The sequence below is a fragment of the Oryctolagus cuniculus genome, chromosome 9 (assembly GCF_964237555.1).
Source record: "Oryctolagus cuniculus chromosome 9, mOryCun1.1, whole genome shotgun sequence".
In the NCBI taxonomy this organism is placed as follows: Eukaryota; Metazoa; Chordata; class Mammalia; order Lagomorpha; family Leporidae; genus Oryctolagus; species Oryctolagus cuniculus.
This window is the reverse complement of record NC_091440.1, coordinates 72683043-72697120: the sequence shown is the minus strand read 5'-3', so window position 1 is coordinate 72697120 and position 14078 is coordinate 72683043. Positions and strand designations below refer to the sequence as shown.

Below are 14078 nucleotides of genomic sequence, written 5' to 3'. Positions count from 1 at the left end.
GACCCGAAAGAAGCTCCTGGCTCCTGGCTTCGGATTGGTGGATTTCCAGCCGTTGTGGTCATCTGGGGACTGAGCCAGCAGATGGAAGACCCCTCTCTTTGTCTCTTCCATCTCTCTATAACTCTTTTAAACAAAAAAATAAATATTTTAAACAATAGAAAAGCTTCTATACTGCACAAGAAACAATCAGCAAAGTGAAGAGGCAACTGACAGAATGTGAAAAAATATTTGCAAACTATACAACAGATAAAGAATTAATAACCAGAATATACAAAGAGATCAACACCAAGGAAACAAGCCAGTGAAGAAATGGGCAATGGACTTAGACATTTTTCATGAAAGGACATTCAAATGACCAAGACACATGAAAATATGCTCAGGATTGCAAACCATCAAAGAAATGAAAATCAAAACCACAATTAAGTTTCACCTCACCCCAGTTAGAATTGCTTTCATACAGAATTCAACAACCAACAAATACTGGTGAGGATGTGGAAGAAAGGGTATCCTAATTCACTGTTGGTGGGAATGTAAATTGGTAAAGCCACTAGGAAATCAGTATGGAGACACCTCAGAAATCTGAATATAGACCTACTATATGACTCAGTCATTCCACTCCTGGGAATCTACCCAAGGGAGATGAAAACAGCATATGAAAGTGAAATCTGTACCTCCGTGTTTATCACAACTCAATTCACAATAGAAAAGACATGGAATCAACCCAAATGCCTGTCAACTGAAGACTCAATAAAGAAATTATGGGATACGTACACCATGGAATACTACACAGGAATAAAAAGCATAAATCCTGTCATTTGAAACAAAATGAATGAATTTGAAAATATCATACTTATAGAAATAAGCCAGTCTCATGGGAACAAAATTTTTATGTTCACCCTGAACTGCAATAACTAATAGAGAACATAAAATGCAACCTGTAGAAATGAAATTGACACTTTGAAAGCAATGACGTTGAACAGCCTTTCTCTTTTAATTTTTGTTTTTGTTTTTCTTTTCTTTTATCCTATTGTCCTTACCATTTCTTACTTCATACTAATCATTGAACACTTTATTTAACATAGAATTAATCATATGTGTATAAAGTCAATTGAAAATAGATCTTAGTAAAAATGAGAGTGAGACTAAGAAAGAGAAGAGGAAGAAAGGGTGGGAGGGCAGGCACAATGGGAAGAATTACCAAGATACTGAAGTTGTAAATGTGAAATGTATGAAGTTTGTAACTGCAAGAGTATAGTTCTCCATACATTCCTATGGATTTACTTCAAAGGGTGAAGTTTAAAAACTTGCCATAGAACCCCAAATTCCCTTAAGCTCACTGGTAAAAAGAGCAGCTTAAGTGTGACAGAGATCAAATGGATAAGTTTAAGTGGCAAAGTGACCATATAGATAGGAAAAAGCATTGAAGTGATCATATAAATAGGACTAAGTGTCAGGAAATAATAGATTTAAAAAGGATTGAAGGCCCCAACATGGGAAGCAGTCCATGTAGTAGACTAATAGAATGACTATCACTTTAAGTAGCACTCCGACCTCAGAATCAGCCCTTAAGGCAATCTGACTGGGATGAAAAGCCCAGGGGAGCATTTCAGGCATGGAAAGTCAAGACACTGTGACAAAAAATGTTCTACATAAAAGGCCTCTGTGGGTGAGACCCCAGTGGAAAGAAGCAGCCATAAAAGAAGGATGTACTTTTCTCTGAACAGAGGAGAGGACTTCCACATTGCTTATGGCCTTGTCAAGTTAGTGATCTAAAAGTCTTCCATAGCCTAGGCAGATCATCTCAAGAGACTCAGGTGATCACTGATGGGAAGGAAGGAGGAGAAAAAAGGAAGAAGCCGGCGCCGTGGCTCAATAGGCTAATCCTCCACCTAGCGGCGCCGGCACACCGGGTTCTAGTCCCGGTTGGGGCGCCGGATTCTGTCCCGGTTGCCCCTCTTCCAGGCCAGCTCTCTGCTATGGCCAGGGAGTGCAGTGGAGGATGGCCCAGGTGCTTGGGCCCTGCACCCCATGGGAGACCAGGAAAAGCACCTGGATCCTGGCTCCTGCCATCGGATCAGCGCGGTGCGCCGGCTGCAGCGGCGGCCATTGGAGGGTGAACCAACGGCAAAGGAAGACCTTTCTCTCTCTGTCTCTCTCTCTCACTGTCCACTCTGCCTGTAAAAAAAAAAAAAAAAAAAAAAAAAAAAAAAAAAAAAAAAAGAAAAAAGGAAGAAAAAAAAGCAAAAACATCTTGGAGATGCAATAACTTTGAACAACACTTGTCTGGACTGTAAAGGAACAGAGTTTTTCTTTTTTTTTTTCTTTTTCTTTATCATACTAAGCATTGAAGTCTTTACTTAGCATAGAGTTAACCATCTATATATAAAGTTAAATAAAAATAGATCTCAGTGAAAAACAGGACAGGGAACAGAAGAGGGAAAAGGAAGAGGAGTGCGAGAGTGGGTAAGAGGTGAGTATGGTGGGAAGAATTAATTTGTTCTTTGTAAACATAAGATACATGTGAATTAATTAATTAATTAATTTTAAAAAATTCCTAAGAGGGGAAAAATAAAATGCAGATTACCATAAATGATGAAATTATTTAAAATTTAATACCAAAATAAACGTTTTAATTATTCATAAAATTTTTGAGGTATCCTAAAATATATTAACGTGTGCCTGTCCATGTCTGTATAGATACATATGTATCTCCTAAAACAAGTTCCCTGTATAGCTGAGTCAAAGCCCAGCTAGAAATAGGAGTGATTATAATGATTGTTATCTTTTAATGATTTCCAAAGGAAGACAAGAATGGCAACTTTGGGTTGAGGTAAAAATGCACTAAGCCTTTGCTTGTATTGTAAAAAAAACTCATCCTAAAAATGTAATAAAAATACAATAATATTAATGAAAGTATTTAACAATAGTCAAGAAAACATGATTCCCTGTGGTCACTGGGCTGTCCTCCTTCCAGAGTTCCCCAAGCCTGGATGAAGCTGGTATGAACAGGGCCGATGGATTTTAAAACAATTCAGATTATTCAGTATTTCTTTAGTCTTTTGTACACAAAAAACAGTTACTGAAAATTCTTTATTGTCTGTGTTTACCAGGATTCTCTTACCCTCCTGCTGTGTGTGTGTGTAACTGAAGTTTGCCACATAAGCTACCTGTGCAGTGCTTGGAACAAGAGAACAGTGTGTCAGTGCTGGGGACTGGTGTGTGAAACATTTCTCTCCCCTGCGTTTAAATTTTAGACTTTGCTGCTGAGCTGATGTTTGGTAACAGAGAGTTTGCAAATCAATAGAGGAAGAAAATAGAAATTAGCTTTCTGAAAATCTGAACTCACAAATGTGAAACAAAGCAGGGTTAAATATCCAAAATATGCAATGAGACAAGTTCTTTTTTAAAAAGGTTTCCAGGTTACTATTTATTGTGGAGACCTATAAGAAATAGGACTCCAAAATCTAGAGGGAGGGGGATTTTTCAGGCTTTCCCTCATTTTCTTTAGCAGGCTGTTTGAAGGCAGTTTTCTGAGAATTACTACTTAGCAAAGTTCCGCGGGTAGACTGTGAGCATTTGCACACACATTACAATAGGCCTGTGGAGGCCACACATGGTCTTATGGTCTTATTTCTTGAAATGGTGCTTTATTTGGTTCCCAGATCACAGGGTGTAATTACATATTGTGTCTTGTGAAATCTTTTCATTTCCACTCCCCGGCCACTTCTCCCTTGAAGTCACCTGAGGTAGTGTATACTTTTTTTTTTTTTTTGACAGGCAGAGTGGACAGTGAGGGGTGGGGGGAGAGAAAGGTCTTCCTTTTGCGGTTGGTTCACCCTCCAATGGCCGAGGCAGCCGGCACACCGCGCTAATCCGAAGGCAGGAGCTTCTCCTGGTCTCCCATGGGGTGCAGGGCCCAAGGACTTGGGCCATTCTCCACAGCACTCCCTGGCCACAGCAGCAAGCTGGCCTGGAAGAGGGCAACCGGGACAGAATCCGGCGCCCCGACCGGGACTAGAACCCGGTGTGCCTGCGCCGCAGGCGGAGAATTAGCCTATTGAGCCGCGGCGCCGGCCACTTTCCTGTCTCTTGTTAGTACTTTGTATATCAAACAGCAAGGATGCATATTTATTATTTCTCCACTTTTAAAACTTTGCACGAACAGACTCATTTATTGCCTCTTTTGCCATTTTTAACTTACAATTTTTTAAAAATATTTGTTTATTTGAAAGGCAGTTACAGAGAGGAAGGGAGAGAGAGAGAGAGAAAGAGAAGAGAGCGCTTCTATCTGCTGATTAACTGCTGAAATGGCCACAGAGTCAAGGCCAGGAGCCCAGTACTCCATCCCGGTCTCCTACGTGGATGGCAGGAATCCAGGTACTTGGGTCACCGTCACTCCCTTCCCAGGCACATTAGGAGGACGGTGGATCAGAAGTGGAGCAGCAGGGACTTCATCGGTGCTCCAACAAGGGAAGCCAGTGTTGTTGCAAGCACTCACTGCACCACAATGCTGACCTCCGTTTCTTTCCTTTTTGAAGAAATAAACGTGCAGGGCCCAAGACTTGGCCCATCTTCTACTGCTTTCCAGGCATAAGGAGAGAGCTGGATCGGAAGTAGAGCAGCCAGGACTCGAACCGCTGCCCATGTGGAATGCCCGCACTGCTGGCGGAGACTGTAACCAGCTCCGCCACAGCGCCGGCCCCCTTACAAACATCTTGTAAAGTGCTCCTAGGAGGTTTCCGTTTGTTTCCTCTGAAGCAGATGGAAGCCTGGCTCCCTACATTCGCTCTAACCGTCAGCTCTTCCCTCCCTCTAGGATTCCTTTACCCGGCGCGCTGCGTCGGGCTGGTGTTTGGCCGTTTGCACACCCCCCCCCCGCCCCCCTCGCCGCACCGACGCCGGTGCCTCGCGCGGTGTCCTCAGGCGTGGGCAGGCTGGGGCTGACCAGAGGGCAAGGCCCGCTGAGGAGACGCTCAGGGAACCGGCGAGGCGGTGCGGGGCGCTGTGCGCAGCGCCGGGCCCTGGAGAGCGCTTCCTGCACTGGCCCGCAGGGGGCGCGGCGGGCGGCGAGGGCCGGAGACGTCCAGGCCCCGGCCCTTTAAACACTGGGCGCGCGGGAACCGCAGCCCAACCGCCTCAGGAGGCCGCGGCCGGTGGGGCGGAGCCGAGCGGAGCGCGAGCCGCCGGCCAACGACGGCCCAGGCCCGCCCGCTCGGACGCTTTTCCAATCACCCCCTCGCTCACCTTCCTTCCAGAGCGCACCCCGGCAGCCTGCGAGGGTGCTGAAATGGGCGGGGGCCCCGATGGGGTGTCAGGGCGCAAGCGGACGCGGCCCGCTCCACTGAAGTTTCCAACGTGTTTGGTCCTCCAGATGGAGAAAAAAAAAAAACTAAGAGCGGCGGCCAATGGCGTGGCAGAAAGGACTCGCGCTCAGGGCCCGGCCCCGCCCCGTTCGCCTAGAGACAAGCCCGGCCATTGGCTGTGGAGATGTCCCTGGCCGCTGTGGCCATCCGACGAGGACCTCGCATTGATTGTTCCGCCCAGGCGCGAATTGTAACCTGGGAGGTAATAGCGAGGATTGCGGCTACAGGTTGAGATTTGGGGGGCTGAGCGCCCCGTGTGCTGTTTTGTGAGACTCAAAGGCCAGGCCCTGGGCTGCTCCTGCTTCTGCAGACTGCGCTGGGGCTGTCCAAAGAGCTAAGGGCAGGCTTGACCTGGGGCCCGGCCCTCCCGCTCCCGACCCGCGCCCGGTCGCTCAACTCCTCTGGAGGTAGCCGCGAAGGATTCGGGGAAACCTCCGCGGGCCCGGAGCCGGCGACTCGGAGCGGCGCGGTCGGGTGGCGAAGGCCCAGACCCAGGCTCCCGTAGGGCAGCCTGGGGCCGCTGGAGCTGCGGATCGCGTTCGGGCGGTGATCCGGGGCCTGGAGGCGTTGATGCCAAACAACCGCCCCAGCCACCACCTGTCATCATCTTCCAGGACTCCCCGCAGCGGTTGCTGGTTTCCGTAGTCAGGACGGCCCCCCATCAAGCCATCGTGCGGCGGCTCAGGGGAGCTGCCGCGGCCGCCGCTCCGCGTCCCCACCAGCCCCGACATCAGCGACTTCAGGGTGCACCCGTGGCGCTGAGGCGAGAATGCGCACAAAGCAACGTTCAGCCCCAGCCCGCGGGCGGCGCCCCTCAGACACCTGCCTGCTGCCGCCTTCCCCCAGGGCTGCGGGGCCAGGGCTCGCCGCCGCCCTCTGTCTTGGCTGCGGCCGCCTCCGGAGGTGAGGAGGTGATAGAAAGCACCCTGGACAGCGGTCACCTCAAGGTGAGTGGGAGTGGTTTCTGGGCATGGGGTAGCTGCACTGGTTAATGTCTCACCGCCCGTTTAAGGTCGCGCCTGGAAAGCTGGTGGAGCCCGCAGACGCGCTGGGCGTGTGGAGAAAAGTTTTAAAATCAGTCATTTGATAGGAACGTTTCCTTATCTCAAGTTATTCAAAATGAAACACCAATGCTCCTTTACCCCCTGTTCCACATTTATCTCAATACAGGGTGGAAACAGCATGAAGTATATTCCTTCAAAAAAGAAGGAAACTGAGCTCTGCATTGTGGTGCAGTGGGTGCTTGCAACACTGGCATCCCATGTTGGAGCGTTGATTAAGTCCCGAATACTCCACTTCTGATCCACCGTCCTCCTAATGTGCCTAGGAAGAGAGTGAAGATGACCCAAGTGCCCGGACCCCTGCCATCCACGTAGGAATCTGGATGGAGTACTGAGCTCCTGGCCTTGGCTCTCTGGCCATTTGAGCAGTGAACTAGTGGATGGAAGATATTCCCTCCCTCTCTTTCTCTTTCCCTCATTTCTTTCTGTGTTGCTCTGCATTTCAAATAAATGAGGTTAAAAAGGGAAAGAAATCACCATTGACAAAGAACTATGTACAACTATATACATAGACATAAGTTGGCTTACGTGTACCTACAAAGACATGGCTTAGGAAAATATAAATGTGTGGCTCAGATTAGGAAGAATATGATTGTATGCTACAAGAGAAGGTACACTTAAATGGGTACCAGCTACAACATAACTCATGTCTTATTTATATAAATCTCAACTGCAAACTGTGGGCCGTAGATTCTCCATGTTCTTTGTTTATGAGGATTGTCCAGTTAATTTCTTCATAGGTAAAGCCTAAGGGGGAAAAGCATGCACACATTACATTTTATTTTAGGGCCAATAGACAAGCCCTGCAGTAGGCCCCCTTGGCCTTCATGAAAAGCCTTGCTCACCACATTTAGAACCTCAGCCTTTTTTGTGTTTCAGTTGGCTTCCTCCACAACTCTGGCAGAATACTTTTTTTTAAGATTTATTTTTATTTATTTGAAAGATAGAGTTACAGAGAGAGATAGATACAGAGAGAGAGAGAGGTCTTCCATCCGCTGATTCACTCCCCAGATGGCTGCAACAGCTGGAGCTGCACTGATCTGAAGCAAGGAGCCAGGAGCTTCTTCTGGGTCTCCCACATGGGTGCAGGGGCCCAAGGACTTGGGCCATCTTCTACTCTTTTCCCCAGGCCATAGCAGAGAGCTGGATTGGAAGAGGAGCACCACATTGCCGGCCCCCAAGGCAGAATACTTTCATATTCACTAACAAGTACCTCAGGGACAACATGCTACCGACTCTTTTTTTTTTTTAAATATTTTATTTATTTATTTGAAAGTCAGAGTTACATAGAGAAGGAGAGGCAGAGAGTCTTCCAACCCTTGTTCAATCCCCAGATGGCCATAATGGCTGGAGCTACGCCAGTCCAAAGGCAGGAGACAGGAGCTTCTTCTGGGTCTCCCACATGGATTCAGGGGCCCAAGGACTTAAGCCATCTTCCTCTGCTTTCCCAGGCCATAGCAGAGAGTTCAATTGGAAGCGGAGTACCCGGGACTCGAACCGGCGCCCATATAGGATTCTGGCACTGCAGGCAGCAGCTTTAACCATTATGCCACAGCCCATACTGACTTTTTTAGCATCTCCTTTTATGGAATTAATGATATCCAAGATTGATAAAGCATCTGTTTGCATAGATGACAATTCCACCAGATGCTAGATGTGTAATAAGATCCAATAATGGCACAGGCATTGTGGTGCAGCAGAAAAGTCGCCACTTGCAATGCTGGCATCCTATACTGGAGTGCTGGTTTGAGTCCTGGCTGCTCCACTTTTGCTCCAACTCCCTGCTGATGGCCTGGGAAGGCAGCAGAAAGTGGCCCAGTGGCTTGGGCATCTGTTGCCTACATGACCTGGATGGAGTTCCTGATTCCTGCCTTCAGCCTGGACCAGCCCTGGCCATTGCAGCCATTTGAGAAGTGAACTAGGGATGAAAGATGCACCTCTCTCTTCTATCTCCCCTCCCTCTCCTCTGGCAGGGGCTTTAACTCACTGCACCATAGTGCTGTCTCTCAACTTTCAAATAAATGAAATCTTTAATAAAACCTAATAATAAGATACTGTGTTTTTAAGGATGCAGTTGATGTTTTTGGCTAAACATCCTGATAACTGTAAAAACTGCTTTGCCAAGTAGTATGTAAATGTAAAGGTTACAGAAATGTTGAGAAACTTACACAAAAATGATCTAACATTTCTTCTCCAGTACGAATACAGTGTTTCAAAGGACAAAGCTGTACATTTTAGTAAGAGCCACTTTTCAGGATCACTAACGTCTCTATATTTGAGGGACTTTGCTTATGTAATGAATCAAAGATTATTGTTTGTTTACATCGAGACACAAATGTATAAACATTCTGCATGAAATCCAACATTTGCCCTCAAAATCCATTAAATGTGCGTGCATCACAGGAGTCTATGTCAGATGTTTCCTCTGCTGTCTTCTTATAGGACTTGGGATGCCACTCGAGCCAGTACAGATTTGCAGCAGAGTAGGGTTGGATGTGATGAATATCAACTCATGCCACATGCAGTTGTAACCACCTTAATTCTAACCTGAATAATTTTCAAAATATATTCTCCTTTTGGGTTGTAAAGTATGTTGATAACATTTTTTCACCCCCACAGAACAAAACTCCAAAGTAGAACAGTTCTAGATTCAGAATGAGTTTCCATATATGGGTAAAAGATCCTTTGAAATAATAACCTTCAAATAGAAGTAATAAATGCCTTTTTTATAAAAGATTTCCTGATTGAGTTAGAGACATGTAGATGGGAGACAAGTTATTTCTTAGCTGTCTTCATTAACACTTACTGAATCTAATTTCTTCTCGGCCTTTTGGCTAAGATCAAGTGCATTAACACTTACTGAATCTTATAACTTCTGTCTTACATATAACTGTGTCAATCAACTTTAAAGTAGCTGAGCCTTCAGAAATTGTGTCTTATATTCACACAGGTTGATGATTATTCCTAAGTAGATCACAACTTATGAAAAACCTGCCATATCTTGATTCAAGGTACTGATCATACTCATATTAAACACCACAGGGAGTACATTATCATCACACTCCGGATCTATTTTTAATTCTTTATAACTTAGAACACAGTCCTCTGGCATGGACCTTGAGCATCATGCAGCAGTTGAGTCTCACGCAGTTTTAAAATAAGCACATTGAGTAAGGGCAATTAAGAATGGTGACTTAGGATTATCCGGTTTATTATAAAGTGAGCTAATAAGAGTTGGCAAAAGAATTGCCATTACACATTACAGAGGATAATCCCTGTGGATTCCTCCCTTTATTCCTCAATATGTTGTTCTAACAACTGTACCCATTAAATAGGCAGCACTCTTCTCCTGATAATACACTTAGAGATACAAGGAGGAGACTTTAATAGAATGTTGTTTTTTGTCTTTTTTTTTCTCTCTCAGAAATTACAAGGATGGCATGGGCTTTGGGAATAATGCCACTTGGGACACCCACATCCTATAAGAGTGCCTGGATTCGAGTCCTAGCTCAGCTTCTGATCCAGATTCCTGCTAGTGCACACCAGGGAGGCAGCAGGTGATGGGTCCCTGCAACCCACTTGGGAAACCAGATTTGAATTTCTGGCTCCCAGCTTCAGCTTTCCCCAGCCATGTCTGTTCTGAGAAGTAGAGGCATGAACTAGCAGATGGGCAATCTCTTGTATCTATGCTTTTAAATAAACAACTTTAAAATTTTAGGGCATGCTGTTGTGGTGCAGCACATTAAGCCACAACTTGAAGTGCCACCATCTCATATTGGAGTGCTGGTTCAAGTTCTTGCTATACCTTTTCCTATCCAGCTTCCTACTAATGTGCCTGGGAAGGCAGCAGAAGATGGTCCAAAGATCTGGGGCCCTGCCACCCATGTTGTTGACCCAGAGGGAATTCCTGGCTCTTATTTTTAGACCTGCCCAGCCCTGGCTGTTAGAGCCACTTCTGCCTTTCTCTCTGATGCTCTGCCACCAGCTGGTTGACTGCACATCTCCTGGATGCCTGACCCCTTTCCTGTCGACCCTGCAAGGTGTAATGCCCTCATCTCAATGGATCTGTAAATAATCAAAACAACTTTTGGGGTGAGCATTTAGCTTAGTGGTGAAGATGGCTTCATCCCATATTGTATTACCTGGGTTTGATACCCATCTCCAGCTCCTGACTACGGCTAGTAAAGACCCTGGGAGGCTCAAGTGATTCTGTTCCTGTCATACAATAGGAGACCTGGACTGACTTCCTGGTTCCAGGCTTCCACTCAGCTTCATCATAGCCACTGTGAGCACTGGGAGAGTGAACCAGCAAATGGGAGCTGTTTCTCTTTCATGTGTCTCTGCTTCTCAAATAGTTTTTTTAGAATCCAGTTTTGTATATGTGTGTTATGTGTATGTGTGTGTGTGTGCATGCCCCTCCTCTGTTCTACACCTGATCAATAGCCCTGGACCTTACTTTAGTGTTCTCTTTAGTTAGTGTTCTCTTTGCCATCTTGGTAGGATAAATTAGACAAAGTTCAACAATAGCCACAAGGGCACTTGTGAATTTCTCTTGTTTGCAAAAAAAAAAAAAAAAAAAAAAAAAAAGGATGAAACTGGAAAACATCATACTTAATGTAAATAAGCCAGTCCCCAATATACAAATGCCTTATGTTCTCCCTGACCTGTGATAACTAACACAGCACCTAAAAATAAATCTGTAATAGTGAAATTGACACTTTGCGATGCAACAACTTTGAACAGCCCTTGACTTGACTGTTGAGGAACACTTTTTTTTCATACTTTGTTAACTCTTTTTATTTTATTTTATTTTTGACAGGCAGAGTGGACAGTGAGAGAAAGAAACAGAGAGAAAGGTCTTCCTTTGCCGTTGGTTCACCCTCCAATGGCCGCTACGGCTGGTATGCTGCAGCCAGCACACCGCGCTGATCCGAGGCCAGGAGCCAGGTGCTTCTCCTGGTCTCCCATGTGGGTGTAGGACCCAAGGACTTGGGCCATCCTCCACTGCACTCCCGGGCCACAGCAGAGAGCTGGACTGGAAGAGGAGCAACCGGGACAGAATCCGGCGCCCCAACTGGGACTAGAACCTGGGGTGCCAGTGCTGCAGGCAGAGGATTAGCCTATTGAGCCATGGCGCCAGCCTCTGTTAACTCTTTACATTGTATAGAGTTAACCATATGTGTATAAAGTGAATTCAAAATAAATCTTAGTAAAAAATTAGAATTGGAATAGGAGAGGGAGGAGGAAGAGTGGTCGGAATGTGGGTGGCCGGGCAGGTATGGTGGCAAGAATCACTGTGTTCATGAAGTTTCACTTATGAAATGCATGGGGGCTGGTGTTGTGGCTTAGCAGGTAAAGCTGCTGCCTGCAGTACCAGCATCCCATATGGGCACCAGGTCAAGTCCCAGCTGCTCCACTTCTAACCAGCTCTCTGCTCTGGCCTGGGAAAGCAGTAAAAGATGTCCCAAGTCCTTGGGCCTCTGCACCCACGTGGGAAACCTGGAAGAAGCTCCTGGCATCAGATCACCAAGATATGGCCAGTGTGGCCAATTGGGAAGTGAACCAGTGGATGGAAGACCTCTCTCTCTCTCTCCCTCTCCCTCTCCCTCTCCCTCTCCCTCTCCCTTTCCCTCTCCTTTTCTAACTCTTTCAAAAAAAATCTTAAAAAGGCAAAAGAAATGCATGAAGTTTCTATTCCTTAATTAAAAGATTCTTGGAAGAAAAACAGGTTTCCTGGAAGAATGACAGCTGCTGCTTACAGTTAGGCACTTGGGCATCAGGCCATCTGCCAGGATAATAAAGCATCCTGTGAAAAGCACAGTGTAAACCTCCATGACCACCTTACCTGCAGTCTTGTCAGGGCGGGCTACAGTTTACAGCCACCCTCCAGAGAGCCCTCAAGACCAAATTACTGGCATGTATAACACATATCACCCAAGTTGATAAGGAACAGCTACATTGAATACTTAGCCATACTTATTGGGGATGATATAAATATCTGACATTTTGAGTGCTTTCATAATCTTAGGCTGGATGTTACCCAAATCCCATGGGCCAAAGACCTTTATAGCATTACTTCTACTTAGAAACCACTGTTTCAGCAAAAATTTAGAGCAGCTCCATTAGGTAGGAGGCTGCCAGCCAGTGTGGTAACTACCCAGGTGACTTGTTTCAACACAGTGACCATCTTAATACTTAAGAGATTCTTTTCCAACAGGCAGCAATTGGGTAGAAGAAACAAATTTTAAGTTGCCCAACATACTTATTCATTGGCAGTTTTGAATGATGATTTCATAGGAATATAAATTGAAACTATTGAGGATTATAATATATAGAATAATATGCAGATATCATTTTATGGCTGGTCAAAAGAAATTATGCACATGTGTCAAAGTAATGGAAATTGAAGGCATTCTGATTTCTCATATGGTAAATATAGACTTAATGAATAGCATTTATAATAAGTACCGATTTAGAGGAAAGCAATAGTCTATTCACTTTATAGCAATGTATTTCAAATATATAAAACAAAAATGTTACCACTGCTATGTAATAAAACACTCTTTTTTATCACTTTGGTTTTTATGAGTTTTTTAATAGTAATAATATATATATCATTTAGAATTTACAAAAACACAAATGAGCTTAATACATGTGCATTACATAGAACTTTTTTAAAAAGAGCAAAAAATCTGAGATTAAATATGTTTTTCTTTTTAGAAAGTGTGTTAATGATATGATGTTTCTGCCCATTCCAGGTTAAGGACTGACTTCTTGCATCTCTGCTCTTGGGAATTGTAGCAACAGACATCCTAAACCAAAATTAATCAAAACAGCAAATAAGTGCAACAGCAGAAGTAAATTCTTGATTATTCACCCAAGAGAAATCTCACTTTCACATCATCATATACAATGGGACAGTTGAGCAAATCAATAACTCTGTCTCAATGTCATGAAATATCTGTGAACCCATGAAATTCAGAGCTAAAAATCTAGCTGCTGATGGGATCTGTAAAACTGAATTTGATTTTTACTTATCCAGCCTTTCTATATTTATCAAGTACTGTTAGCCTCATAGCCTATTCACTACATGTATTAATAAATATAAACTGTCTTTTCTGTAAAGTTGCAAGTCTATAAATTTCTATAACATTTTTTCAAAATTATAGTGGGACACTTTTGAAAAGCAAAGTGTTTGATTTATTTTTAAATTTAGTTACATAAAATTACTGTTTAATGTGTGTCATCTGGTTTTCATAAGTTGGACCTATTTTGATAATGCAGTAAGAACTTTAAAGTTGACACTGCCATTCAAGAAGCAATATAGAATGCTTTATTCAAAATTGTGTGTTGTTGATGGGATCATTGGCAAGCTCCATTGCAGGCTGTTAAGTGAAGTGATTAAAGATAAATTTTCTAGGATGAACAAATTTAAAATTATACTAAATATTTCTTTGTTACTGATTTAACTTTATATAATAATGGTACCCAAAATGAGAAAGACTTATGCTGGGATCTGTGAAAAAGAGAATAAGGTATAGACCCAGTCAATCCCTTTAGGGATCTGTGCATATAAGGAATAATAGTATAATTAGTGTCAGGCTACATGGTGAAGACTGAGTGTGCTGTTGTGATGAAATGCACTGGGGGTGGT

The 14078-nt window shown here is 44.3% G+C and overlaps 2 protein-coding genes across 12 annotated transcripts in view; one reads left to right on the top strand and one right to left on the bottom strand.

Moving 5' to 3' along the window:
• LOC127482742 (phosphatidylinositol 3,4,5-trisphosphate 3-phosphatase TPTE2) overlaps window positions 1-5383 on the bottom strand; it is a 41062-nt gene extending 35679 nt beyond the window's left edge. For 4 of the 8 annotated variants that reach the window (XR_011378832.1, XR_011378831.1, XR_011378834.1 and 1 more), the window contains exon 1: window positions 5245-5383. The gene's annotated coding sequence lies outside the window, so the exon portion shown is untranslated. The remainder of the gene's footprint in view (window positions 1-5244) is intronic. The other 4 variants (XR_011378833.1, XM_051831755.2, XM_051831754.2 and 1 more) reach the window with 2 other exon arrangements.
• Window positions 5384-5446: 63 nt separating this feature from the next.
• LOC103352315 (zinc finger protein 367) lies at window positions 5447-13549 on the top strand. Of its 4 annotated transcripts, XR_007913692.2 has the most exons (4): window positions 5447-5565; window positions 5978-6310; window positions 9849-9981; window positions 13183-13549. XR_007913692.2 is itself a non-coding variant. In XM_051831752.2 (3 exons), exons 1-3 carry the CDS (start codon window positions 5488-5490, stop codon window positions 13192-13194), a joined length of 423 nt encoding a protein of 140 aa, XP_051687712.1. In that variant the 5' UTR covers window positions 5447-5487; the 3' UTR covers window positions 13195-13549. The 4 variants fall into 4 exon arrangements, 2 of the variants coding, with proteins under 2 accessions (XP_051687712.1, XP_051687711.1); XM_051831752.2 differs by lacking the exon at window positions 9849-9981; XM_051831751.2 differs by having other exon boundaries at window positions 9849-13549.
• Window positions 13550-14078: the final 529 nt, after the last annotated feature.

Excerpts from the sequence above, each read along its gene's own strand:
- LOC103352315 (XM_051831751.2), top strand. The coding sequence starts at position 5,488 with ATGTCCCTGGCCGCTGTGGCCATCCGACGAGGACCTCGCATTGATTGT. Across the intron at positions 5,566-5,977 it reads CGCGAATTGTAACCTGGGAG|GACTCCCCGCAGCGGTTGCT; the intron begins GTAATAGCGAGG and ends ATCATCTTCCAG. Across the intron at positions 6,311-9,848 it reads TGGACAGCGGTCACCTCAAG|AAATTACAAGGATGGCATGG; the intron begins GTGAGTGGGAGT and ends TTTCTCTCTCAG.